The following is a 26,457-nucleotide window of genomic DNA, read 5'->3' on the forward strand; positions in this document are numbered from 1 at the left end:
AAAGTAGTGGAGATGAGGGGATGACCCTGGCGACTGGAAGAGGGCAAATGTCAGAGCTATCTACAAGAAGGGCCCAAAAGAGGACCCAGGAAACTACAGGCCCATTAGTCTTACTCCAGTCCCTGGGACAGTAGTAGGGTGAGTCTTCCTAGAAACTATCACAAGCCAAATGAAGCAGGTGATTGGGAAAAGCCAGCACAGATTTACCAAAGGTAAATCATGCCAGACTAACCTGATTACCTTCTACAAGAAAATAACATTTTCTGTCTACATGGGGCGAGCAGTGGATGTTGTTAACCTGGACTTCAGCAAAGCGTTCGACCCTTTTTCCCACAGCCACCTCCTGGATGAACTGGCCAGATACAGACTGGAGGGGTGGTCTGTGAGATGGGTAGGAAATTGGCTCACAGGCCGCATGCAGAAGGAAGCGATCAATGGGTTTTACTCAGGCTGGCAGCCTGTCACAAGTGGGGTCCCTCAGGGATCGATACTGGGCCCCATGCTGTTCAACAAGTTGCACTGGAAGAGGTTTCATCTTGAATTAAGAAATTTTTTACACTGAGAACAATCAATCACTGGAACAACCTCCCCAGGGACATGGTGGGGTCCCCATCACTGGAGGTTTTCAAGATGGGATTGGACAGGGTGCTAGATAATCTCATCTAGGCTCCCTTTCCCACAAAAGGTTGGACCAGATAATCTTTCAAGGTCCCTTCCAACCTGGCCTGTTCTATGATTCTGTGAACGCCTTCATAATAAGGTAATTACTCATATTTGCATCAAAGTTCTGAATAAAAGGGTTTCCCAGGGTTTTAATTATACATGGGGCTTGATTATACACATCAAGCCACCCTTCCTGGACAGTCGTGATCCCCATGTGCGTGACCAGAGCGATACCTGGGGAGAAAGCAGAGAAAAGGCCCTGGGGAGCACCATAACGCCCTCCCGTCTCTGACTTTCACTACCCTGCCCAGTGGCAGGTCTGGAGCCACCATCCCTGTCCCCAGATGCCATTTTCTCCCACCTGACAGACCTTTTGGCTGGGGACACCGAAGCCAGCTGGCTGTTTCACAGTTTATTCATTCTTCTCTCTGCTGGTTAATTAGAAAAGGTTATCCTTAAATTGCTTCCTGATTAAGCAGCAGTGACTGCCATTAGTCAGGAGCTCGTCAGCCCGAGAAAAACAAGGCAGGCAGCAAGAACGAGGTGCGACTCAACACACAGCACAACCCTGGGAGCGCTGTTACTCACCTGGGAATCGCACATGCACAGACATGAGCACGCCACATGCACACAGGCGCTCGCAAACACGCCACTTTTAAAGAAAACACAGGGCTGAGGAGAGGTCCGAGCCCAGGGTTTTGTCCCAGCTTCTCTTAAGAAAAAAAGTCGAACCGTTTTCCAGATTCCAGGCCCCCTCACTGCAGAGCAGGTTTGCTAGGAAAGGATGCTCAGCCCCATGGTCTCCGTTCAGATCCTCTGCTGTTGCCCTTTCTTCCCCTGCAAGCCAGCAAACTCCAGCTGGCTACGCAGCAGAGAGAGAAAGGAACGGATGAGAGACCTTTTTTTTCTCCTCATTGTCACACTTTTAACTGCCCAAAGCTAAACCAGATCCCAGTGTCACATATGGGGGAGAGAGAGAGAACATGCAGAGCATAACCCTGCAACTGTTTCCAGCCACCTTCTTCCCCCCAGCAGCTATCCAGTTCCAGGTGTCTGGTGATGGCTCCTTATGCTTTGGGAAGATCTGGGGGAAAAAAGTAAACTTGGGCAAAGTGGAGAAAAGCCCCTGTCGGGGACCGTCCCCAACTTGTGAAAATTATGAGAGTGGAGCATCGTTTGCAGAGAGCTCTTGGGCTGCATGATCAGGCGGACACACAGACAGACGTTGAAGCATTTGTTCCATATGGCACAGCTTCAGCGAGGCACAAGGAACAGCCCAGCCATGCAGAGAACAGACCTACAAAATGAGAGGCCGTTTGCAAGCAGTTTGCTGGTAGCACTCCAGGTGTCCTTTCAGTCAGAACATGCTTCCAGCAGTGGCTTGGACTCACCCTCCACATACTGGGTCAGGGAGCAGAGATGCAGTACGAAAATCCTGGGAGGACTGGGAGGGTTAGCACACCCCAGCTCTGCTGCGGAGGAAATGGTTCACCCACTTCAGAAGAAATGCTCCTATCATTGAAAAAATGTAAGGAAATGGGGTTCTCAGTGCTGTTCTTACCAGGATCTTTCCATCACTTGGATCATGCTCTAAACATCCTCTCATGGGCTGGGCTGGCTGGTCCTGACTGCTGGCTCCCAAATGAGGACAGAACTGCCTGCGTTGTACATCTTGTATAAGCAGCAGCTAACACCTGAAATACAAGTGACCCAAGACCCCAGAGCTATTCTGGAATCTCATGGATTGTCCTCTGAGGGGTTTTGAGCTGCTCTTAGGAGGTCCTACTGCTGTCATATTGAATGTATTCGCCCCACTCCACCACCTTGCCAACACACCATGGTGGTTCTCCACATGAACAGAGCTGGCTGCCTTCGTCCTGGATGTGTGGCCAGCCTGCACTCTCTGCTGGGGCTTAATTGCATGCAGAGCTGCTGTGTGTAGCAAGGCCATCCAGCAGACAACTGGAAATCAGCCCAGGCTAATGGCCCTCAGATGCCCCAGCTTCTTGGAGGGTTTTGGTAGCCCACACTGAGCTTAGAGACACCATTACCAGTGCCCAAATGTGCCAGTCTTTGACCAGCTGTGGAGAAATTGTAGTTGCACCTTCTAAAATAAATTAATCTCATGCTCATGAGCCTTATCAGTTCCTTCCCAGGTAAAACCAGTCAAGTGGCTGGACTGGGGACAAGGTCTTGGGGAAGGAGAGTCCGAGAAAGGCCCCTGGACTTGCAGAGCTTCTTCTGGTTGGAGAAGCACTTTCTTGTGGGCTGCTAGGGTCTGACCTGAATACTTTTTACAGCACCTGTCCTCTGTAGGCTGTGGGGCTGTGCTTCCTCTGCTCTGGTTTGGGTCCTCAGCAGGGTCTAAGCTTCCTAATGGGGAGCGAGAGCCCCGGCCTTGGAGGGCCAGGGAGTGCTTGGGTTTGGGGGGATGCTGACCCTGCATCCCTGCCACCCCCCTGCCCATACCAGTTTTCTCTGGATTTCTTTTCTTAGACAGCTGTTAATCCTCTCTACTTTCCCTCTGCCACCAAGGCACATGAAGGACCGTGGCCTGCTGGCCCATTTGACAGCCCAGCTACTACTGCAAGTTGACTCTGAATCAAGCCCTTTCCTCAAGCATCTTTGTAGCACCAAAGACAAAATTTGGAGTTTGCTGAATCCAGCTGCCCTTGAAACTCTGATGAAAGAGGACCTGCAGAGGCTTTTCTGTGAGCTTTTCTAGCATAAGAAGGTTGCTCCCCTCCTCTGGCTGCCAGCTCAGTGAAGACCACTTCTTTTTCCCTGCTCTTTGGCCACCCGGTGCAAGGAAAATTAGTCACCCTGCACTCTTTTGAAGCAGCCTTTTTTATCTACACAGCTTATTCTTCCCTGGCACGCTGAAGCCTTTCTGAGCTTTTTTATAGTACAACCCCTCCAACAGATTGCAGGGTCTCTTTTCTGCCTTCTGTCCCTCTTGGCTGGATTCCTCTCCACAGCTCCAGTCCAGAGCAATGGTCTGCACAGCGCATGGCCTCCACTTTGCTGCCAGGCTGCTGCCATGCTCACAGGGCTGCTGCAAAGCTGAGCCGACTCTTGATCTTTTATGCGATGCAGCCCAGGTGTGGGGGGCAGTTCATTGGCACCCAGAACAAAGATTTAAAAGAGAAAAAGAAAACCACAACCTACAATGAGATGCAAAAAGTCTTTCCAAAGCTTCTGTGTCGCCAGCATTTAACACAACGTGAGCTGTGATCCAGCTGGGGTGTGGGCACCAGCAATGTGGACTCTCCAGTGTCTTATAATATGCTTAAGATCAGGGCAGAGCACATCCCTCTGCTCTACACAACTGGGTTTCTTTGTCCAGATGCTGTACAGAACCTTATCTTGATGAAACACAGTTGAACTGGCATAAGAGTGCAAAGTTAGAAGGAAAGGCTTGTGTGCACACACAGAGAATTTAACTGCATAAGTTTTATTTCCTTAGGAAACCAGGCTAAACAAACCAAAGTTGCATTCCCAGTTCTGTGCTGGCTCTTAAATTACTGGCCTGGTTTTCAAGTTCAGAATAAGCAGCTAATCCTATGGCCTTAGTATTGATGTGAAGCCAACTTTTGAGATCCTGTTTGTTAAAGCTAGCCACAGTTCTCTGCCCTTTCTCTTCCTGGTGCATGAGAGACCCAGAGGTATGGAGAAATCCTATAAGCAGGAACATCAGAGGTCATTGATGTTAAATAATTAACCACCAATGTAATATTAATGGTCCTTTGCCCTTGCACAGGAGCAGCATGTCCCCTTGGAGGATCCCAAAGCATACTCCAGACCAAGAGGAGTTGGCGCAGCAGCTCTGGACTTCTGTGGAATGCAAAGTCTGATGCCAAGGGAGTTTCCAAGAGACAGACCCAGGGTTGTGGCATGCCCAAGGCTTTTCTAAAAGCCCTGAACTTACAGTGGGTTCTGATACAACTGTTTGCCATCCTCTGCTGTGACTTAGATGGGAGCAGTATAAGACCACTGCTTTAATTAGGAACAGGGACTCAGCACAGGACTCTCTTCTGCCTCAGTCTTCACTCAACCAATGATGCCAGAAGGTTGCTCTCATCTTAGAAACCTCTGTGAATGCAGTGCATGAAAAGTGAGCCAGAATCTGGCCTTGGCAAACAGCACACTTAAGCACATGCTTAACTTGAAGTGTGTGCTTAAGCTTGTTAAGCTGCCTCCTTCAACAGAGATGGTTTTCCTTGATGTTGGGAGTCTCATCTGCTACAGAACTGGCGAGTCACAAGGTGATGTGTTTGTTGTATTTTGTATAGCAGCCTGATCTAGAAAACACTTGCTGTCAGCTGCAGTATTTTGCTACCAGCTTGTCTCAGTGACTTCCAGTGGGCTCCTTGGGATAGCAATTATTCCACAACAGGGAGTGCTCTTGAAGTGTCAGGGCAGCGTGCTCGCAAGGCGCTGCTGCAGTCTGCCTGGGCGGTGCTGTACGTCTCTCATTATAAGTAACAAGGGTCATAGGCAATGGGGATGCACGTGCCTTTATTTAGGGCGGGTATTTCCCCATTTTGATCACAGTAAAAATCGTGATAGCCAGATCCTGAGAAACAGCTACAAAGGTTCTGTTTAAAAGAATGTGACTACAGAAAGCAGATGCTCATCAAGTTAAATAAGGAATTTAATTAGCCTGCATTTTATCTTGTTTTCAGCAATATGATGACAAATCGCATCTTAATAAAATAACATTAGGGAGCAGCACAATTCCAATGCTTCAGGAAATGAGAAGCAGTATAAGTTATAGGCCTGTTCCCACTGAAGAAGTCATTCTCATTCAGAAATCTGACATGATGTTAAGATGGATAATGTTTTAGCAGAATGGTCCTCTGGCATTTAGAAAGATTTACAGCCACTTTCAGCTTTAAAAGGCTTAATATAGGGTGGTGGGGAAGAAGGAAGTGGCATGAATAGCTCAAGGGACTGGTAGTGCAATTAATATTTTTTTATTCCTATGGTGGCACAGGCATGCAGCGTTCTTTACAGGTGAATAAAAAAAGTTGTCCTTTCCCCAGTGGGGCTATAACTAAACATAGGCATTATACATTGTACAACAAGCAGCGGGTTTAGTGTTTGTCGTGTAGTCGAATATGTCCAAATTCAATTACAAACTTGCATTTGCTCTAGGAAATCAGTTTTGTGTAACATCGTGAGGACAGGTCTTGCCTCACCCTGAGAAAGGTTCATGAAGGATCCACAGGAAGTTCACTCATGTCATGGTCTGAGGGCTGCAAAAGTTTGTCTAAGCTCAGTTGTAACTTCTGGGACTCAAGAAACTAGCGTTCTTTGGAATATTTCTGTCCAGTAAAAAGGATTACAAAACAGAAGAGTTACAACAATAAAAGATGATGAGATTTAGCTTCATTATACAAGAATAAAGGAACTATTCATCCCATTCAGCATGGTTGTCCACTGAATCCTTTCTTTTGCCTGTGCCAGGGAGCAGACCCATGTTTTAGGTGATAGATCATGGGATTATCACATAGCTGTCCACTATAAAAAGCACATTTTGATCCTGGGTGATATCTTGAGGCAATATATTTCACTTGCTGAACATATGTTGTAACAACAGTTATTCCTGGTGATCTGTTTGACATTTTCCATCTTTCAGCTTCAGTGGTTGCTCCATAGCTCTTGTATTAGGAAAGGAGAAAAGTGCAAGAGTTGTCTGACTGGATCTCTTGTCATGCGAGGGTGCACGCATACACAGACAGTACACACATTGAGTTTATACATGTATACATATTTGTGCATATACAAATATATATATTTGCTGATAGAGTAATTTTCTGGATTCATGATTTAATGTATTAATCTGAGATTATGCTGCTATTGCTGAGGACAGAAATGCTTCAGAAGTAGTCGATGAATTGGGAGTCTTCTGCCAGTAACTTCTTGGCCTGCATTTAGTTTAGGTTGATGAGGGCTGAAAGCTGTTGCTCTCTGACAGCTGTTCACTGGTGTATGTGAAATGAGTTTATGATTCTTGATCCAGGTCCTAGAAAACAGATGTCCATGCTACAAAACCCACCTTTGCTATTTAGACCCTCACTAACACCGCCTAGAGGGATGGTGATGAAGCTCTGCTCATTGCTATGGGGCAGCCTTGAATCAAAAGACAGTGCAGAAGTATGGGTTGGGAGTGGGTGTCCTCTTTTAACAGGCAACAAATTCCTTTTAAAATTATCTTGCAGGAGCTAGATTTAAGACTGAATGTGGAAGGGTGGGGTTTTCCCTTCTCTCTATCAGTGGAAAAAAATTTTGAAATGTATTGACCTGGAAAATCCAAGCTCAGAAGCAGCAGCTGGGTTTTCAGCAAGTCCCTTGTTTGCTTCCCTGTTGTCCATCTGGATTCACTGTAACACAGAGGAATCAAGCATTGCCTCTGGGATCAAGTAAAGTTTGGAAATGGCCACCATTTCCATACAATTTTGCCAGCATGGGTGGTGCTCCCCGTGCTCTTAGAATGCTGCTTGCTGGATGTGAAGGTCTCGGGTCTGTAAGCAGTGGTGGGATGACTTTTCTCGTTTGCAGAGCTGTTTGCAGAATTGGACCCTAAGCCATCCTGGAGCAAATTGTGAAGCAATGCACAAATCAAATCAAGATGCTGACTGTGACTGCATCACGGCACAGTATCATGCTGACAGAATTTGAAGCTAAAAGCAGTGACATTCATGTCTAGCGATGTCTAATACATCATATGGTTGTAAAGTGACAACTGTGTCCTGGAGGACAAAGACTAACCCCTGTATGCCCTGCAAATATTTTCCAGTCCACAGACAAGTTAAAGACCAGGTCTTGAAAATCATTTGATGCAGCGCCTGAACTTGATCTCTTAACAGCAGAACAGGTAGTTCCCTCTGAATTTGCACATGCTGTCAGGTTTTATTTGTGGTCATGACACCATGCAGTATTAATGTTCCCTGTGGATGCAACCAACTTTTTTTATAGATTTTCCAGACTTTCATTAATTACTTAGTTGGTGCACAGTAATCTAAGAAATGAAGTGTATTCCTATAGGGCAGTTGTACTTCAGACAGGCACCAAGCTATTTGCAAGCAGAATTCAAACGGGAGAAACATTTTCAGTTGTCCCTGCTTCATTCCCGATTTCAGCAACAAAGCTGATATATTGCCAGGTACTGATCCCACTACCTGGGATTTGTCCAGGTTGAAAACTTACTAGTGCTCTCCTATGAAGACAGGCTGAGAGAGTTGGGGTGGTTCAGCCTGGAGAAGAGAAGGCTCTGGGAAGACCTTATAGCAGCCTTCCAGTACCTAAAGGGGGCCTACAAGAAAGCTGGAGAGGGACTTTTGACAAGGGCATGTAGTGATAGGACAAGGGGTAATGGCTTTAAACTGAAAGAGGGTAGATTTAGATTAGATGTAAGGAAGAAGTTCTTCACTGTGAGGGTGGTGAGGCATTGGAACAGGTTGCCCCAAGAGGGTGTGGATGCCCCCTCCCTGGAAGTGTTCAAGGCCAGGTTGGATGGGGCTTTGAGCAACCTGATCTAGTGGAAGGTGTCCCTGCCCATGGCAGGGGAGTTGGAACTAGATGATCTTTAAGGTCCCTTCCAACTCAGACCATTCTATGATTCTATGATTCTTATTTGAGGGAAGAGGGGGGGAGAGAGAGAACACAGCTTGTATAAATCAGATTAAAGTATTGACAACTCCTAAGAAATGCTCATTCCAGGAACAAGCTCACTATGTGATAACACCACTGCTATAAAAGAAGTGCATTTTGAATGCACGCCACTTTGCAAATACCTGGTGGGTCATGAGTTCCTGAGGCTTAGTTCCTAGAAGAGAAAACAGGGTTGCTGGAAAAGTTAAATACTCTAGATGGAGATTATCTGAATGATTTAATAGGTGAGAGACTGAACAGCCACTGGATCTTGTTTTGCCTGTAGTTGATGGTTCAGAACCATCTTGGGTCAGAGTAGAGTAGAAATTGTTACAGCTGATACAGACTAAATGAAAAAATCAGGGTCTTGACCCAGGCCTAGTGAGCAAAGAACTCCGCTGTGCTGTGATTAGCCTTGGCTTGCACATTCAGTGGGAAGGGCATGGTTAAATGCGAACCTAGAAGAACAAAATCCTGTCTCTGCTGTGAGTGTGGTTGCTGGACGTCAGGACCATGAAATATTAATAGTCAGTGTGTGTTAAGAGTCCCCCTCTCTGCCTGATCCACAGATGATGTGCATCTGTCTCTGCTTTCAGCCACAGAGCTCAGCTCAAGCTGCGGACGCTGGTGCTTTTTGCTTGGGAGCCCTCAATGCACCTGGCAGCAGGGCAGCTTTGCCACCGGTGTTGAGTCTGGGCTTGGCAGATGGCTCCAGCTTCCTGACTGTCACCCTGGCATCTTGCATCAGCGCTAAAAACCCCTGCGTTGTTTTTATTTGATACATTAGTCCCTTTTTTGCCACAAAGCAGAACATGAGCAAAAGGTTGGAGGCAATGTGAGATGACCCTCCAGTCAGGAGGGATGGATAGCAGGGTAGTAGGAAGGAAAGGGGAGAGCTACAGTTGCAAGCAGAGAGATCTTCAGTGGCTCTACCAGTATCTCATCCCCTTCCCCCCCGCCCCGACTGGAGCAGTGGCAGATGCGGAAAGAAAGTAGATAAATAAAAGTGTCAGTAGGATAGATTGGTTTGCACTTGGTCTCCTCTCTGCATATGTCTGCTGGTATGTAAAGATCACACAACCAAGGGAGTTAGCACTGACCCGGAAAATTTATACCACTGTGCTGGTTTTGGCTGGGATAGAGTTAATTTTCTTCATGGTAGCTAGTATGGGGCTATGTTTTGGATTTGTGCTGGAAACAGTGTTGATAATACAGAGATGTTTTCATTATTGCTGAGCAGTGCTGACACAGAGTCAAGGCCTTTTCTGCTCCTCACCCCGCCCCACCAGCAAGTAGGCTGGGGGTGCACAAGAAGTTGGGAGGGGACACAGCTGGGACAGCTGACCCCAACTGACCAAAGGGATATTCCATACCATATGATGTCATGTTCAGCATGTAAAGCTGGGGGAAGAAGAAGGAAGGGAGGGATGTTCGGAGTGATGGCATTGGTCTTCCCAAGTAACCGTTACACATGATGGAGCCCTGCTTTCCTGGAGATGGCTGAACACCTGCCTGCCGATGGGAAGTGGTGAATGAATTCCTTGTTTTGCTTTGCTTGCATGCACAGCTTTTGCTTTACCTATTAAACTGTCTTTATCTCAACCCACGAGTTTTCTCACTTTCACTCTTCTGATTCTCTCCCCCATCCCACCAGGGGAGGAGTGAGTGAGTGGCTGTGCGGTGCTTAGTTGTCGGCTGGGGTTAAACCACGACAACCACTGAACATAAAAATGAATCAAAAAGAAAAATGTAGGAAGGGGGTGGTCAGGGAAGAAAAGAAAAGGAGACTGATTTTTTTCCTATGTACATCAGGATTTCGTTGGGATAGCAATTTCATGGGAGCACATATTGCCAATGCCACCACAGGAGCTGCTCTGCCTCAGAGAAAAGAGACTGGGTGGACAGTTTCCTGTGCTGAGATCCCTCATGTTTTTGATCCTTATCTGCCTAAATGAGGGCTCCCCAAAGGGCATCAAAGCTGGACAGGGGTGAGCTCAGCAGCAGAGGCCAAACACATGATGGCTTCAGACAGAAGATACACCATCTTCCTCTCCTAGCTCTCCTGATATCACACACCCAAACCACATCAGGGAGGGCAGGAGAAGGATATATCTCAGGGTACTCTGGGCCAATTCTCCTGTCATTTTCCAATTTTCCGTAAGCTAGTGTGTCCAGAGGAAACTCTTCCCCTCTGTGTAGTGCCACCATGTAACTGAAAAAGCAGCATTCCAAGGAAGAGATTGTTGGTCTGCCTGCTCTGCCTTTTGCTTGGATGGCCAGGCCTCCAGCCATGGGCCTCGTTTAGCATATGTCAGCAGCAGCTCCTCATCGTCATATACAGAAGCCCAGTCATTCCTGCAGTCCTGCCAGCTTGTGATCTTCCTCTGGCTCTCATCAGACCCACACCTATTCCCAGAGTTACCATGGGTACGGCAACACCATGCCCTGCAGGTGGCAAAAGCTGGTCCTGCACTGGGCTAAGTCCACCTTGCCCCATGCACCCTTCTGTGCAGGGAGCCTGGGCAGAGACCCACAACATGGCCACTCTGCTGGGGTAGGGTGATGGTTGGGAGCAGGGGAAAAAACAGCCACCAGCTCCTCCGGAGGGGCCACGGCAAGCTTGAGTGCCCATCCTTGCTCCTCCAGGGGTAGGTGGGGAGGATCTGGGGCACCATGCTGCTGGCTCTCCTGGCCTCCATGCCCAGCATGGGAGCCTTACCCAGGACCACAGGCAGGCTCAGGGGTAGGATGAGGTTCAAATTTGGCCTGTGTCTTATGCATGGAATCCTTCCTTTTTAGAAGATGCTGGAAACTTTTTCCTAAGGCACTATCTATCCTCCAGGGCATCCTTTCCTCCTCATTGTTAGTTTCTACACAAATGCAGGATCTTTGGTGCTTAGTCACTCTACCGTTCCTGCTGTTTATTGCCTCCGACGGGCATAATTCTCTGCTTGGGAGACCTTTGTGAGTTGCTGTGGAGGAGCCGTGGGCTGTTGTCATCCTGTTTCCAGGGGGCAATAAACAGCAGCAGTCAAATTTCCATGGAACAAAAATTGTGTGATTATTCAGTCATAAAGAGAGGGAAGAAAAACAGATATATATTGCATGTGTGCTTATTTGCACATCGCACGAGGATGTGCAAATTGCTTTCAGAAGAGAGTCTTGCTATGAGGTAAAATAGGTCCCCATGTAGCGCTTCGCTGCTGACTCAAATGAGGGAATTCTCCTGCCTGTGCCTCAGTTTCCCTATGCAAATCAAAGGGCTTGTGGCTCTTCCCACCTAGCTTAAGTGCTTTCAGGGCCAGGAGTTTATTCATGCCCTTACAGGGCAGGTCAGGAAGGCAGGGATGTGAGTTTGGGGGTAACACAGGGAGGGAAGTGTTTCCTGGGGTTAACGGCTTGTGTTTTCCCCCTCTTCTTCAATGAGAGCAAGCGTTTGTCTGGGAGGAAGATCCAGAGAAACCACATTAGTCTTAAGATGGAAAGGGCTGTTATTAGAGCCAGCCCATCACCACAGTCACCTGCATCTGACCTGAGGGTTAAAAAAACACCACCAGCGAGAGCTAAAGCCTGTTAGGAAGGAAAAGCCCCTTCAACAGCAGGGAATTGCTGCCTACATGCAGACACTGGCTCAGAAGCAAGTGCTTTTGAGGGTTTCCTTTTGGGGACTGTAAGACTGAATACTTCAGTCTAGTGGGACCAAGCCATTAAAAGCTGCATGACCGCAAGGACCAGAGGGGATTTCCAGCTCATCGGCAGCGAGGGTTCAGCCCACTGGGAAACCCAAGCGCTCAGCACCTTCATGGAGGTGTTCGGCACCTGGCAGCATCCATCCCTAAAATGCTTCCCCCGCCATAAAATGTAATTACAAAATCCTTTAACTACATAAACTTCTAAATCAATTAATTATCTTGGCAAGAAAATTTATATGTTTTTGAAATCTCCCTTTAATTAACATGAAGTCCATTAGGAAGCGGTAGATCTAGGCCATCACTTGGATGTAACAGCCTCTCACTTCACATGCTCCTGAGGCCCTGGGAGAGTGTGTCAATACGATGCTCAAGCTCTCTTTCAAATGCTGTGTCTGGGCCACATGCAAGGCCAAGACCTCCCTTTCAGAACAAGGTTTCCATTCTGATGTACTATTGGGGGACCCTCCTTAGAAGTGCAATGGTCAAAAATCAACTCCTGTTTCCACTGGTGTAAATCCATTAACTATTCCCACTCACTGCTTTTCCGTTTCTCTCTGGTTTCATCATCGGCAGCACTCCATCTCCGACAGCCCTGCCTTTAAATCCACACTTATCCTCCTATCTCTGTCTTACCTCTTCCTGATGGAGCCCTCAGTTGTTTCATCAACAGACACTGCACTTGTCGTTTGTGCAAAGGTGTGGGGAGAAGTCACCGAGGAGAGTGATATCTGCCAGTGAAATCTTCATGCACTTATTAGCGACAGTTGTGAGCTTTCCTGTATTTCTGATGTGCATTGGAGCATATTCAGGGCAAGAGAGAGAGGCAACACAGTATCTTAACAGGCTGTGGGTTAGCCCAGTGTTTTGTACCTGACATTTCCAGGCAGATCTGGAAACCTACTGACTGCTCCTCTTGTGAAAATCATGTGGAGCTGGTGCATGTGGTGGGTGCTTCTTCAGCACAGGGAGAAACTAGGATGTCCTCCTACAATGTTCTTCACTGTATGCCTTTCTCTGATCTCCAGTGTCCCTTCCCTTCTCAAGACCCACTATATGCAACGAGGGTCACTTAGGAGACACCTAAAATGGTCTTCTCCTCGTGTCTGGACCTTGGCCTCTGCCAACATGGAAACTCATCTACTACTGATGAAACTAAGAAAATTATCTGGCTTGTAAGTGACTTCACTGCCTGCACTGTATTTATGCAGCATGTGTATATTTGTCTGCTGATCCAGAAACAAGCTGCTGTAGCTGAGGAAGTTATCTGGGCAGCCCAAGATGTTAAATCCTAAGATACAGATTTGTAAGAATTTGGGGAAACAGTCTCGAATGTTCAAGATGTTTATTATACTGAAGCAGAGTTGTAGCTCAAGAGGGATCTCAGCACAGGGTTCACAGGATTCATCTCCTGGACATCCTGGCATGGTGTCACCACACATGACCCCTTTGTGCCACGAATGGGTCCTCCTGAGGACAGACATTCAGTCTTCCCATACAAAGTTGCTCCTGTTTTCTTAAGCTGAGTATGGCAGTGTTGTGCCACAGTATAATCATGACGGCCCTAAGGGGAATATCCTCAGTGTTACTCTGTCTGATCATGAATCCTGGTAGCTAAGCAAATGCCTGATGACATGCTAGATCCTCTTAGTTCACCTTGATTTGGAGAGCATGGTGTGTATCTCAGGATCAGCCCCTAATGTGCTTGTTTAACAACATTATTTTCTCTCTAAATCCCATGTCAGACAAGTGAAAGCTAGTTCTAGGAGTGTTGCATGTCACTAAAATAACATACATCTGAGAATGCATTAGAGACTTGAAACAAATTTGACTTGACTCAGGAGAGTAGTGGAAATATCCAAGGGACCTGTGATTATATACTTTCTCTTTTTTTTTTAATGTCTAAATTCCAGGTCCTTTTAGCTTTGGGATTTCATGACAATTACTACATTCCTGGATAGCTAAAACCACTCAGCATTTGGCTAAATGCCTTCTGAAGATATCCTGAAATGCACCATCTATTGCAGCTGCTCTATTCAAGTCACAGTTCTGACTAGTCACCCAAGGGGACAAGGAATTCCTTTTGTAGGAGTTAGTGTAGGACTTGTTACCAGAAAAGCTCTATGTTTGGGTTTGTCTAGTCCTGAAGAGAAGTGCTGTGGCTTTGCAAGTTTGAATTTGAAATCCAAATCCTAAAGGAGGAAAGGTGGGGGCTGTCCTCATCAGCAATTGTATCATCTCTCTCACATACTCCTGCACATTGACTGGCCTCAAGACTGTTTGTAGAGAAAGCTCAATAAAACAAAGACCTGGATTTCTTCCTAAACCCAAGGAAGAAGATGTGCAGTTGTACTTCTTTGCTTGGGCTTCTGTTGTGGGACACGCCTGATTTTTCAAAAAAGAACAGTTCCTTCTTTTCCCTTAGCAGAGAGCAAGCTGCCATGGAAGTAGAAAAATTTGCTCTGTATCAGCTCAGAGGCAGACCATGATCCTCACAGGAAGAGAGCGAGTGGAAGTTCAGTCCCTGCTTGGGGAGAAAGCAATAGCACAGGGACTCCCTGTGTGCAGAGTACCATGCTTTTTGCTCCAGCCCAAGGCAGCAGATATACCCAGGCACAGCACTCTAGAAATTATTTCTGATCTCCTTTGAGAAGATCATTCCAATCTATACATGGATTATTTCTGGATGCTTGGAGGATGCATAACCCCCACCTCCTGAGCCTGGCTTCCCAGCAGCAGCATCCTTTGCATCAGCACATTTGCAACTGCCCAGAAAGAAAGAAAGACCAAAGAAAATGTGACAGAGCTCCCTCCAGCCCCCGGCTGTGCCTGCCCACAAGCTTTGTCAACTGAGTTATGGTAATTACATCACTTGAGATTTATTTAATATCTCCATCCGGGAAAAAGAACCAGGAAGTCTGGCTGTGACAAGCAATCAGAGGGTACTCAGGTGATGAGCAGCTCCCCATCACTGAGAGAGCAGTAGGAACCTTCGATGGATTGGATTTAAGTAATGGTTTGCCAGAGGGATGTGGCCCACGCCACGGCAATCAAAGCTCCTCTACACCATTAAGGAGCTGTAAGTGGAGCAGGAGGCGCAGTGCAGCTATTGACCGAGTAGGTGGGCATGAAAATGGGTTTAGGTAACTGTTTACTTCCTGAGAGATGGAAAACACAAAGGGATATTTCTCTGGCAGCTTTCTGGCTCTCTGATCCTGGCTGTCCACATCAGCATTTATATTGTCTGTCTCTCACATACTCGTGCACAATGACCGATATGCTGTTTGGCTGCAGTCCACGCTGAGCTTTCCTGTTTGCATTTGCCCTCTCACTATCTCTGCCATTTTTTAAATCTCTGACCTAACAATGTTAAAAAAAAAAAGATTTCTGATATGATTTTAGATCAAACCACCACATAGGCAGATCAAGTATCGCTGCAGCTCTAGCCACCCTCTTTCTTCCTTCCTCCACCCTCTCTGCACTGAGCGATGGCTTGTACAGAGAGGTGAAGAGGAGGCACATAAACAGCAATACTTTTTTCCTCCTTGTTGAGGTGGTAGCTAAGGGCCAATGGGCTCACACTCTGCTCTAGAAGACCAGAGTTAGAATATCTGCCATGAGACCGACCTGCAGCCTGACACTTAAATCCATCCTGACGCAGGATCTATAACAAACAGGCATGCAGGTCTGTGCTGAGATGCCTGGGCATCTCTCCTTGTGATTTCCCAGTCAGTAGCTCAGATGTAACCAATCAAGAGGAACCAGTTCTCCCCTCTCAGCTGATGGATCCATGTTTTTTTCTTCCTCTTTCTGTACCTGAGGAGGGCAGGGGTAGCGTGTGCCAGAGCTGCTGCCTCCCGTATGTTTCCTCCCTATGTTAACCTCATGACTATTAGTGGGCTCAAGAGACACAGCATCAAAACTCCCAGAGACAGGCCCTTCTGCAAAAGGAGAAGGTGTTGCCTATCGTTTGCTGCACGTTGCTTCCTGTGGAGCAAAGTTAGGAAGGCTGCCTTGGCCTCCTGACAGCCCCCTGCTCTCACTGGGATCTCACCAATGTGTCTTGGGCCAGCGCTTTCCAGTGCGAGCATTTTAAGCAAGGCACCTTGCTCCATACCAAGGGACCTGAATGCGGCATCCAAGTGTGAAAACATTGGCCGCTGTCCCATTTACCAAAAGAGGAATAATAGTAACCACTCACCTCTGGGAAGCATATGGAGCACCTCCGATTTATTATTTGTTTTATTTATTTTGTCACATTTATCAGCCATTCAACTCTCTGGGCACACAGCCCATACATTAAAACCCAGAGTATAATACAAAGATCTCCTCTACTCTGAGCATATCCTTTCTGTAAAACCAGGCATGGGCAGGAGGGAAGGATGAAAGATGCTTTACACAAGCAAAGGATGACAACAATATATTTTTCTCCAATTCTGTTATTGATGGAACCATTCTAAAAATGTTGGCGACATCAAGACAAGAAGATGAGGGCAATAAAAAGCGGGGGGGGGGGGGGTGGAAAGCCATCCTGGAGCATGGGCACAGAGACTCAGCCTCTAGCCAGCCTGTCTCATGCTCAGGAAGTCCCTAAAATGCTCTTTCCATTATTATTTCTCTAATGACCCCATTAGACACGTGAAATTCTGAGAAGCCTTAAATATGTTGTAGAGAGCCACACTGGCAAATCTGCCCAGCTTTTCTCAGAAATGGCAGGCTGCAGTGATGAATGTTTTAGCTTTAGAGCATCCTGATGTGTAATTTATTTGCTGGAAATTAATTGCATGTGCTGGTTTCATTTTCCTGTAGCGAATAATCAGTTTTGCTCCCTTTTTAATTAGGTAACAACAGAGATTCCTCTGCTGATCATGGCACAGTGGTTTATGCATGTCACGTCTTATTCTAAGGGAGACAATTTCAAATCATTGTCTAGGGCCCAGCACAACTTTTGAGTGACATTAGCTTGTCTATCAGCTGTAACTCCTGGGTCACAGCCAATGAAGACCTCATGCACAAGAGTGGCTAGAGAACCCAGCCTGGGCATTGGTGCATGCTATATCCTACTGAAGCAGGAGTTTGAGGAAACCCTATGGAGAAACCAAATTAAGGAGCCTGAAATTTCAATGGTGTTGACATGATGTTGGACCCAGGCCCAGCTCTATGTCATCATAAGGTGCGTCCCATCTGGCAGGTGTTCACTGGTCCCTGAGCTGAGACATTGCACTGAGATTAGCTGAACTGCATAGACTAGAAGCCTTCAGATCATCTGTATCATTAATACTTTTGGTCCACATCAAACCCAGTGCGTTTGTCAGCTGTTCCAACTGGGATGGCAAAGACAAAGTCCCAGTGGAGAGCTAACTTCCCCCTTGTATTTGGAGGCTGGATGGGGCTGCATGGACACGCATAGCAGAACAATGTGGAGAAAGCCACCTCTGCTGATGTTTGCAGAGAAAAGCTAATGGACTCCAGCAGCTGCTACTTAAAATTTTCAAATAGGCTGAAGAGAGTAAAAACTATCAGCTTTGGCTGCCATTGGTTACTTTCAGCAAATCTCTAATTAAGCAATAGTGTTCAGGCATATTTACCCTTCATTGGGCTACAAGGAACCCATATTTCTACTGAAATATATGCTACTGAGACAAAACAAATCTATCAGCGAGCAAACGCTGCTGGAGTCAAATGAAAAAATATTGATTATCATAGCTATTAAACCATGAAATCCTCTGCAACTAATTAATCTGCTAGGGAAAAGTTTGTTAGTGGCATTTCGGCTTCCTGCGGGGAACCTGTAAAGCAGGCACCATTGCCCGAGCAATCACCAAACACTCGATCGCTGCCACCTGCCCCTGAAAGTTTCCTTATTTCGTAGGTCCGCGCAGCGGCCGGTGGGAGCTGAAAACCAGCCTGAAAACACGCCGGAGCGCAGCGGTGTCGCGTTCAGCAGGCTGCGGAGCCTGGCTGCCTTCCGGCTCCTCTGAGGCGGCCGGGCCGCCGTCCTGCGGCGCCCGCCCTCGGCAGGGCCGGCTGCGGGGCGCCCCGGGCCTGCCCGGCGGCGGGGAGCGAGGGGCCCGGCGGCGCGGAGCAGCGCGGAGCAGCGCGGAGCGGCCGCGCCCCGCCCGCGCCGGCGGAGCTGTCCGCGGCTCGTGGTGCTGAAGCCGCAGCGGCCGCCCAGCCCCTTCCCCCGCCCCTCCTCCCTTCCTCCCCGGCGTGGGCTCTTGCAGGCAGCCGGCAGCCCGGGGCATCAAAGCTTGGGGAGGGCCCCGTTTCTCCCTTTGATTCTCCTCCCCCCCTCACCCCGCCTTTTTGCTTCTTTTTTTTTTTTTTGCCCTTTTTTTTTTTTTTTTTTTTTAAGCCGGGGGAGGGAGGAGAGCGCGGCCACGTTACACCCCTCCCTTCCTGCAAATCCCCGCTTGCACTGCAAACAATCTGCCTTCCCCATTGCATCCAAGGGAGATAGCAACAGCAACATCATCACGGCAAGCCGGATGGGAGAGCGGAGAGGAGGCTGCTGCTGAGGGAGAAAGGCACACACGCACACACCAGCTCGATGTTGCCAAAGCGGTAGGAGCCACACGAAAAATAAGCCATGCTGCCCAGTGTGTCTGGCGCATTGTGCTCCATCCGAGCCTTTTAGGAGGAAGAAGAGAATTATCTGCTCCGATTTCCTTTTTTTTCCTGCCAGCGAGGGTGCGACAGACTTGCGATGGTTGAATGTCAATGCCTGTGAGAGAGAACAACAGTCAGAGGAGGAGGAGGACAGAAGGGGAGGAAAATGAAGGTGGGGACGGTGGTGGAGAGAAAGAAGGAGCCTCGTCCAATGCATCAAAAGGAGGTCCCTGCAATTGCTGATAGAGCCCTGGCCGCCTCGCCATCCACAATGGTCTGTACAAGCTGCCAATGCGTTTGATGACGTTCCTGTTTTGTGAAAGGAGGAAAGGAAACGTGACCATGTAAGATCCACGTTTCCCCGGTCAATTACATGCGAAGAATAGATCCGATTTCGACGGGTTTTTTTGGTCCAGGATGGTAACAGCTTAGGGAATAATACAGCCGCCTTCCCTCACCAATTTTGCTCTGATTTTTTTGGTGTGGTCCAGACAGCTGCTGGAATAGAGAAGGTCAGAATATATAAATATATATAAAATATATAATATATATTATATATATATATTATATATATAAAAATATATTTATCTCAGTACATCTGGGATTAAGCTCACTGAATGCTAATTATTTCTTTCAGGACTTTTAATATTTACAATGAAATCTTTTAAAGGCAACGGTAAAATCTGAAGCCACCTGGGAGTACAGTGTTGGAAACGTAGGGTGTTTTCCCACAAACAATGTGAAGGTCTTTTTTGTCAAAGAGGCAATTTTGATAATAACAACAGCTACAAATTTTGCATTTTGATAGCCAGACCGGCTGCTATTTTGTCTGGGTGCACACCGGGTCTCGTGTGATCGGGTTTTATTTTTTAATTGAAAAAAAAAATTATTAAAAAAATAGAAGAAAAAGGAAAATTACTTGAGATGCCAAATACTGTCGAGAGAACCATATTCTCCCTCCTCCCCACACCCACCGGAGACGTGGACCCTTCTTTTTTACAGGCTTAGGAGTTGCGAGAGCCGATCAGGGGCTTTCTCCCGAGCCCGCCGCCCGCGCCCCCGGACCCTCGGGCGTGGGAGATTTATTTCCTCCTCCCGCTGATTTCTAAACAAACTTGTGGAGGGGGGTTAAGAATCCCCCAGGAACGCAGAGTCGGGGGGTTTTCGTGGTTGGTTTTTTTTTTTTTAATTGTCGTCCTCGCCGGATTTCAGCGGGCTGCCGGGGATCTCACCCCCTCGCCCTCCGGCTCTGCTTTTGTCCTTTCCCCGCCGGCCAGCGCAGCCCCCCCCCCCCCCCCCCCCCCCCCCCCCAGGCACTGAGGCCGCAGCGGAGCCCCCCCGGCCGCGGGGCGCCCGGCTCCTGCCCTTTTCTTTCCCACCCCGTCCCCGCCTGCCAAGGAAAGGCACATGTTAATACCACCCGGCGCGGTCATTTTCTGCTACTGCTGCTGCGGGCTCCTCCGTCCGAGACAGATGTTGCGAAACCAAGGCCTCCTCAAGTGCCGCTGCCGCATGCTCTTCAATGACCTGAAGGTCTTCCTGCTGCGGAGACCCCCCGCGCCGCCGCCGCCTTCCCCGCCGCCGCCGCTCCCCATGCCCGGCGGCGCAGAGGCGGCGGCGGGCGGCCCGGCGGGGGCCGCACCGCCCGGGGGCGCGGGCCCGGCTGGCGGGCGGCGGCGGCGGCAGCGGGCGGCGGCGGCGGCGGCGGAGCGGGCAGCCCGGCCGCCGAGGAGTGGGGCAGCCCCGCCGGGGAGCCGCCCGCCTCCCTGCCCAGCAGCACCTCCTCGGATGACTTCGGCAAGGGCAAGACCGAGGACCGCTACTCGCTGGGCAGCAGCGTCGACAGCGGCATCCGCACCCCGCTCTGCAGGATCTGCTTCCAGGGGCCCGAGCAGGTGAGCCCGCGGAGGGCGGTGGGCGCTGGGGCGGGGGGACCACGACGGGCCGCGGCGGGAGCCCAGCTTGCCCGATGGCAGCGGTGCTCCAGCCTGCTGGGCCTGCCGCTCACAGGGGTCTCCCCGTTGCCCGGAACAGGACCCCAAACCCAGAGGGGCTCTGCCCTCTGCCCAGGCCCTGGGCTCCAGGATTTTGCGCCTCGGCAGTGTTTCCCAGGGAAATGTGGGGTGGAGGCCTGCTCCGTCCCTCTCTGCTGCCTGGCAGCCTTGCCCCGGGTGCCCATGCCCGGCCTCAGAGCCATGCAACTGTGCCATGGCAGGGACTCGCAGACTCCTTCATGGAGCAGAGCGCATCTCGGTGAGGGGGACTTTTTGTCGCCTTGTGGGTACCCAGTTGCAATGATCCCAGAAGTGATGCAAAGGACATGTTTAATGTGCTGTTTGCTTTTAAAAATACAACTTCAGTCTGTATAAACACGTGGCAGGAGGCAGCCCCACCTCATCAGTTGTTCCCAGGGGATGGCTAGTAGGAGCTCTGCAGGTTTGCCACTGCCCCCATGCTCCCAGATGCACTAGCTGGAGGAGGAAAACCACTGGTTAGAATTCTACCTGCTGAAGCTGCAGCCTTGAGATGTTCCTTGGTACAGACTGAGGTTAGGCCAGCGAAGTTTCCCTCCACCACACAGGAGAATGAAACAAATGCAACCTCACTAGAACATAAGGTGCCACCCTAGGGCATTATTCTCCTATTTAATGACAATTAAAAGCAGTTCACGTATTTTCAGGCTGGCAACTTCCTTACAGTGCTATACACAGCAACATTTGTACCTAACGTGACACAGCTGCAGGCGGCAAGGAAGGCTGCAGACCTCTGCTTGTGGGATCAAGCCTGGATATGCAGATAACCTTTATTACTCAGGATAGTCCTGTGAGCTGTGATAATAAGGGATCCTTGCACGAGAAAGGGTTGCGAGGTTCGACTTGGCTGATACCCATTTCCATTTTAGGCACAGATCCTGGCACGTAAGGTGATACGTTGAAATCTTGAGCAAAACAGGTTTTGCCCCAGGTCTTCTTTCCCCTTCATGGGCCTGTGTGCTTTGCTAAGGAAAGCCAGCGCTCATCTGAGAGTGGCCACACTCTGGCACATGTCCTGCCTGTCCCAAGGCTGCCCACGTCTGTAATGCAGTGATTGTGCCTTCCCTTGTGTTGGTCCGAGGATGGTGGTGATGGGGGAAGGGAGGTGGGGAATGGGCTCCCATTCTTCTTTGGGAGAAGCAGGGCCTGCCACCAACTCATCTGAATACCCACAGCCCTGCTGGATGTGTCGTACCAAGGGTCTCATAGATCAGAGCTCGGTGCTCAATGGACTGTCGCCTTCTCTAATGGTTTATGCAGCTGACTGATAGCTGTGAGACACATTTTTTACCATAGGCTTTTAGATGAGGGTGGGGGAAATCATTCTTTTTTGGAGATGCTATATGCCTTCCTCACTACACTGTCTCCTCCCCGTCTCTTCTAAAAGTTGGAAGCCATGCAACTCGCTCCCTGGGAATTTGCATTATTCCACATTTCTAGTACTCTTCCCTGGCTTGCCATTCTGCCTGTGTACATGAGACGTAGTGCCTGCAAGATTGGCTTACGTGTCTGAGCAAATAGAGCCTAAGCAGAATTAAAATAGAGGTAACTCAGTTCCTTGGAGAACATTAATGCTCGAAAATAATTGGATGCTAATTTTCACACTGAAAACCTGTGTAGGTTGCATTGTAAAAGTGAGACTATTTGCTGACCATCTGCCAGCCTACCTGAGTGAGAAGCTGAGCAGACGTGACTGGCATCTAATAGAGTTTCACCAGGATTTCTCTTTTTTGCTTCTCACAGTTTCTGACCAATATAATAAGACATTTACAGCTGGATTCTGCCACTCATCCTTGAGCAGTACCTTATTCCGCAAATAATTTTTTCTTCACTAGCATGGCTTGAGAAGTACCTGAAACCCTTTGCCCTGCAGCAGCTGGGAAGCACAAGTTATTATGGAGGCCCAAATCGTGGGATTTTAAAGCACAGCCAGATCCTGACACAGTTTCCTAGAAGTACAGTTCAGAATAACTGAGGGCTGAATCAGTGCAGCTGATGTCAAGACCTGCAGTTTGGTTTATTTGGCCCTTACGTCAATAAAACGCCAACAGGGCTAAATCCCAAATTCCTTCTTCTTTTTTATTATGGTGGTTATTACTGGTTTAGCCTTTATTTCCCATTCATTTTCCAACTCAACAGCTGAGCAAAGTCCCTTCATGTTTTGGACCCTCACAACTATAAAAGTTGTAGATGCACATTATTCTATATCACCTCTGCCAAGATCATAAAGAAAATTTATCTACTTGGAAACAAAATATAATTGCTAGTTCTTTACTCTGCAGATTAATAACAATGACAGATATAAACAGTGTTTTATTTACCTGTCAAAAACATCTGAAACTGCTGCAGCTGTGGGCAAATTTGCAGGGCTGCATCACAGTACCAAGAACAAAAGCCTTCATTATAAATTGACTGTTAGGCGCTCTAAGCTTATTTACTCAGATAAAATGACAGTGAGTCTCCAAAAGATGTTTTAATCCTGTTTTGATTTAAAAAAAAAAAATGCAACAACCAAAAAGGTTTTTTACTAATCTGGCTTTGCAAGTAGGTTTTATTTAATATCTAATGCAAAATGAAATCGGTAGGGATTTTCACTTTAAATTTATGATTGCCCAACACTCATGATACTTCAGGCTACTGAATTGCTTATATCTTAAGCTCCTCATGTTTGTTTGTGGCTCTTATGGGTAAGCTGATTCTTTCATTTAAAAAAGTGCTGAGGACCGTAGGAAGGAGTAAAGCTCATTATTGTAAAACTGTTCTGATCCTTGCATGTTACTCGAGGGAAACCAGTGATGCAGACGAGAAAGAGTGGATCTGATGGCCAGGTGATCACAGCATCTGGGCTCCCGTTTTGAGGGCATGAAGAGCAAGCTCTGCTCAGGTCTGGCAGTTGAAAGAGGCAACTGCTTTTATTGAAAATGAGGGCTTAACATCGTGGAAGCTGATGGGCTGAACTCTGAGCTTGGTAATGGCATTGCCTGTTGGGGGCTTGCTCGGCATTTTCAAAGGTTTCACTGAGTGAGCGTCCTGCACCATTGTGTTAGCTAATTCTGAGACCCTGGATTGAACAGCAAAGCTCTGCGGAGAAAGTGAGGAAAAAAGATGCTGGAGTATTTTCTTCTGTTTTGGTTAATGCTTAGTGTTTGCAGAATTTTGTCTGCTTTCCTGGATCTCTGACAATGTTCTGCAAGAGAAAGAAACTAAGACAAGCTCCGTTCTCACAAATGTTTCACAGTGCTTGGTATGGATCCAAGTTGAAAGCAAGTCATGGGCAGTAGCAGGAAAAGACATGGGTGAAAAGTCCTTTCACATCAGCAGATAAACTGTTTGCCCATGTCACAAGGAGTTAGCAGTACGGTGGGATTTAGGAGCTAAGAGTTGGTGCTAGCTGTGCTGAAAATAAATAGAAAAGCATTCTTAAATGAAACTGAGATCATTTGGAAATCAGGGTGTCTCGAGGATTGCTTGTTAGATTGTCAGTTAGAGCGTGCGTACATCTTTTCTTACCTGTCAGTTTCTGGCTGCGTTTCTCTGTTTCTCTGTTCTGGGGAAAAATACTGTAAAGATGGAGATTTGAAAAGTCAGTGCAGATAGGATTGGTTGGCTAAGGAGGATCAGAGAGAACAGACTGTAGACTCTTTTGCCTGCAGGCTGCTAGCTTGGACTTAGCTCAGTATTCAATAGAAATGTTTGAAAATAGACTATTCTTCCCACTGAAGTCTCCTCCAGACTTTAGGGACACTAACTCAGTAAAATGAGAACATGAAGACCTTCAAGGAAATTGGAAGGGAAGACAACTTATAATGGATATTAGGACATGCATTTCCATGTGATACGCCATTAGGCTGTGGAGCTCCTTGTTGCAGGACATTAGCAGGACAAAGAAGTTGACTAAGTTCAATAAAGGATTGTAAAGCCGTATGGTTATTAAGGATATCTAGAGTCATCACAATGAATGATAACACTTCTGAAAGTAAAATTCATGCTTCAGGTCTGAAGCCAATCTAGAGATCAGGGTAACACTGAAGAGGAGCGGAGCCCTGGGGCTGGTTTCCAGCCCCACAGCTCACCAGCCCCTTGTGCACGGCCGATGAGATCTGCCTCTCCAGGTGCACGTCTGGCTTTCACGCACATGTAATGTAATGTCTTCGGCATGTAGGCACCTGCCATGCTCAGGACCTCTCTAGAGCTAAGGTGGCCCTAAATTACTCAATCTGGATGAACACACCATTCGTGGGGGCCCTATGTAGGATCCGTGAATGGTTAGTACCATCGAATGGCTGGTCATTAGCATGCGTTGCTTGAAATAACAAGTCAGAATCTCAACCCCATTCCTGTTACAAATACAGAAACAGGCAAAAGCTGTCATTAGCTTCCCGCCTGGTAGTGTCTGCAGAGGAGGCATGAACTAAGCCAGGAAATATCGCCACTCTACAGATTGGTCTCTCAGCAGCATAGGGGAGTGGAGGAAGTCTCTGGGATGCTTCATTTCTGATTTACAACGTCATAAAATAGAGCAGAATCAGGTACCTCTTTTCTAGAGTGAGACAAAGAGGTAGCCTGTGGCAGAATTCAGGGCACGAATGTGATAATGAATGAGTGGAAGAAGAAACAACTGTGCGACCAGCATCACAAGCATGTCCAAAGCCAGGGAAACTCGGGAAGGGAGATGCTGGTGTTTGGTGGGGTCTGTCCAAACCATCTTGACCATCAGGACGCTGTTTTCAAACATGTTGAATCACGTAATGACAGTGCAGCCTTCCCATCCATGTCCTTTTCATAGGTGTGTTCCCACAGGATTCATTTACTTGGTGTTAGAAGGAAAATAATTTATTGGAAAACAGCCAGTCCTGCTGAAACTGAAGACTAAGAGATGCCGGGATGCAGCCTTTTCGATTTCAGTCTGTATATTGTAATTTATGACAGAAAGGAAGGGAAGATTCTTCCTGTGACATTCAGTCCACCTCTCTGCCTTCCCATCGTTGAATCTTAACACCTCCATAGCTAACTCTACTGTTTCATCTGTCCCAGGATCAAATCTATACTGTGCAGGCAGAACATTTTTGGCTTCGGCAAAAGCTTTGCTTGAGCCATCAACTGAATGGAGCCTAGGATGTCATCTATTTTAGATTTAGACTCTGTTGCCACAGAGTTGATTGGCAAAGTTCCCATTAACTTCAACAGCAAAAGGGTAGGCATCCAGTAGCAGGGACTTGACCCCTGTATTTCAATAATGTTGTGCACACAGCAGGGTTTCTATAAATTATAGTGAAGGCCACTAATCCCATTGACTTTTAATTGCTCCAGGAGACAGGGTTTTCACCTTTTGTGCCTGCTGAAACTCTGATGCCTGACCCATTTATTTCAGTGCCACTAGCTAGCCTGAGGAGCAGTTTTTCTTTTCTTTCACTTTTCCCCGTATAAAAGGCTTCATGAAGGAACTTGTCTGTGTTTGTGTCACTGTTTCTTAAATATACATTTCAGGCCATGATTAACAGTGGCTGATGTCAGTTAGTGACAGAACAAGCAATGCAAAAGCATGTAGCTCCATTGTTTGCATCTGTAGAGTCACTGTTATTTCCACAAAGGCAACACTTGCTCCTGGAAGGGCTCTGTTCGTACAAAACTGAATTGCATTCAGGTTGTCTTTCAAGCAAAAATTCATTCCCAGCGAGGGCCTCCTCTGTGGCAGCCTTTTGCTCACATTGGTCTTTTTCCATTCAAGGTTGGCCCAGTCCAGAAGTTGGAAATATGGTTGTGTCAAAAATCTGTGATGCTGTGTGTCCTATGTGTCTGCTGCACAT

General features: G+C 47.7%; 1 protein-coding gene across 1 annotated transcript in view; it reads left to right on the forward strand.

The window, feature by feature from the left end:
* The first annotated feature begins 20,024 nt into the window (after window positions 1-20,024).
* MARCHF4 (membrane associated ring-CH-type finger 4) overlaps window positions 20,025-26,457 on the forward strand; it is a 103,878-nt gene continuing 97,445 nt past the window's right edge. Inside the window, 2 exon segments of the mRNA XM_050899653.1 lie at window positions 20,025-20,268; window positions 20,271-20,512. Coding sequence (XP_050755610.1) covers window positions 20,025-20,268; window positions 20,271-20,512 — 486 coding nt within the window.

This window comes from Gymnogyps californianus, chromosome 7 (genome assembly GCF_018139145.2).
Source record: "Gymnogyps californianus isolate 813 chromosome 7, ASM1813914v2, whole genome shotgun sequence".
NCBI classification, from domain to species: Eukaryota; Metazoa; Chordata; class Aves; order Accipitriformes; family Cathartidae; genus Gymnogyps; species Gymnogyps californianus.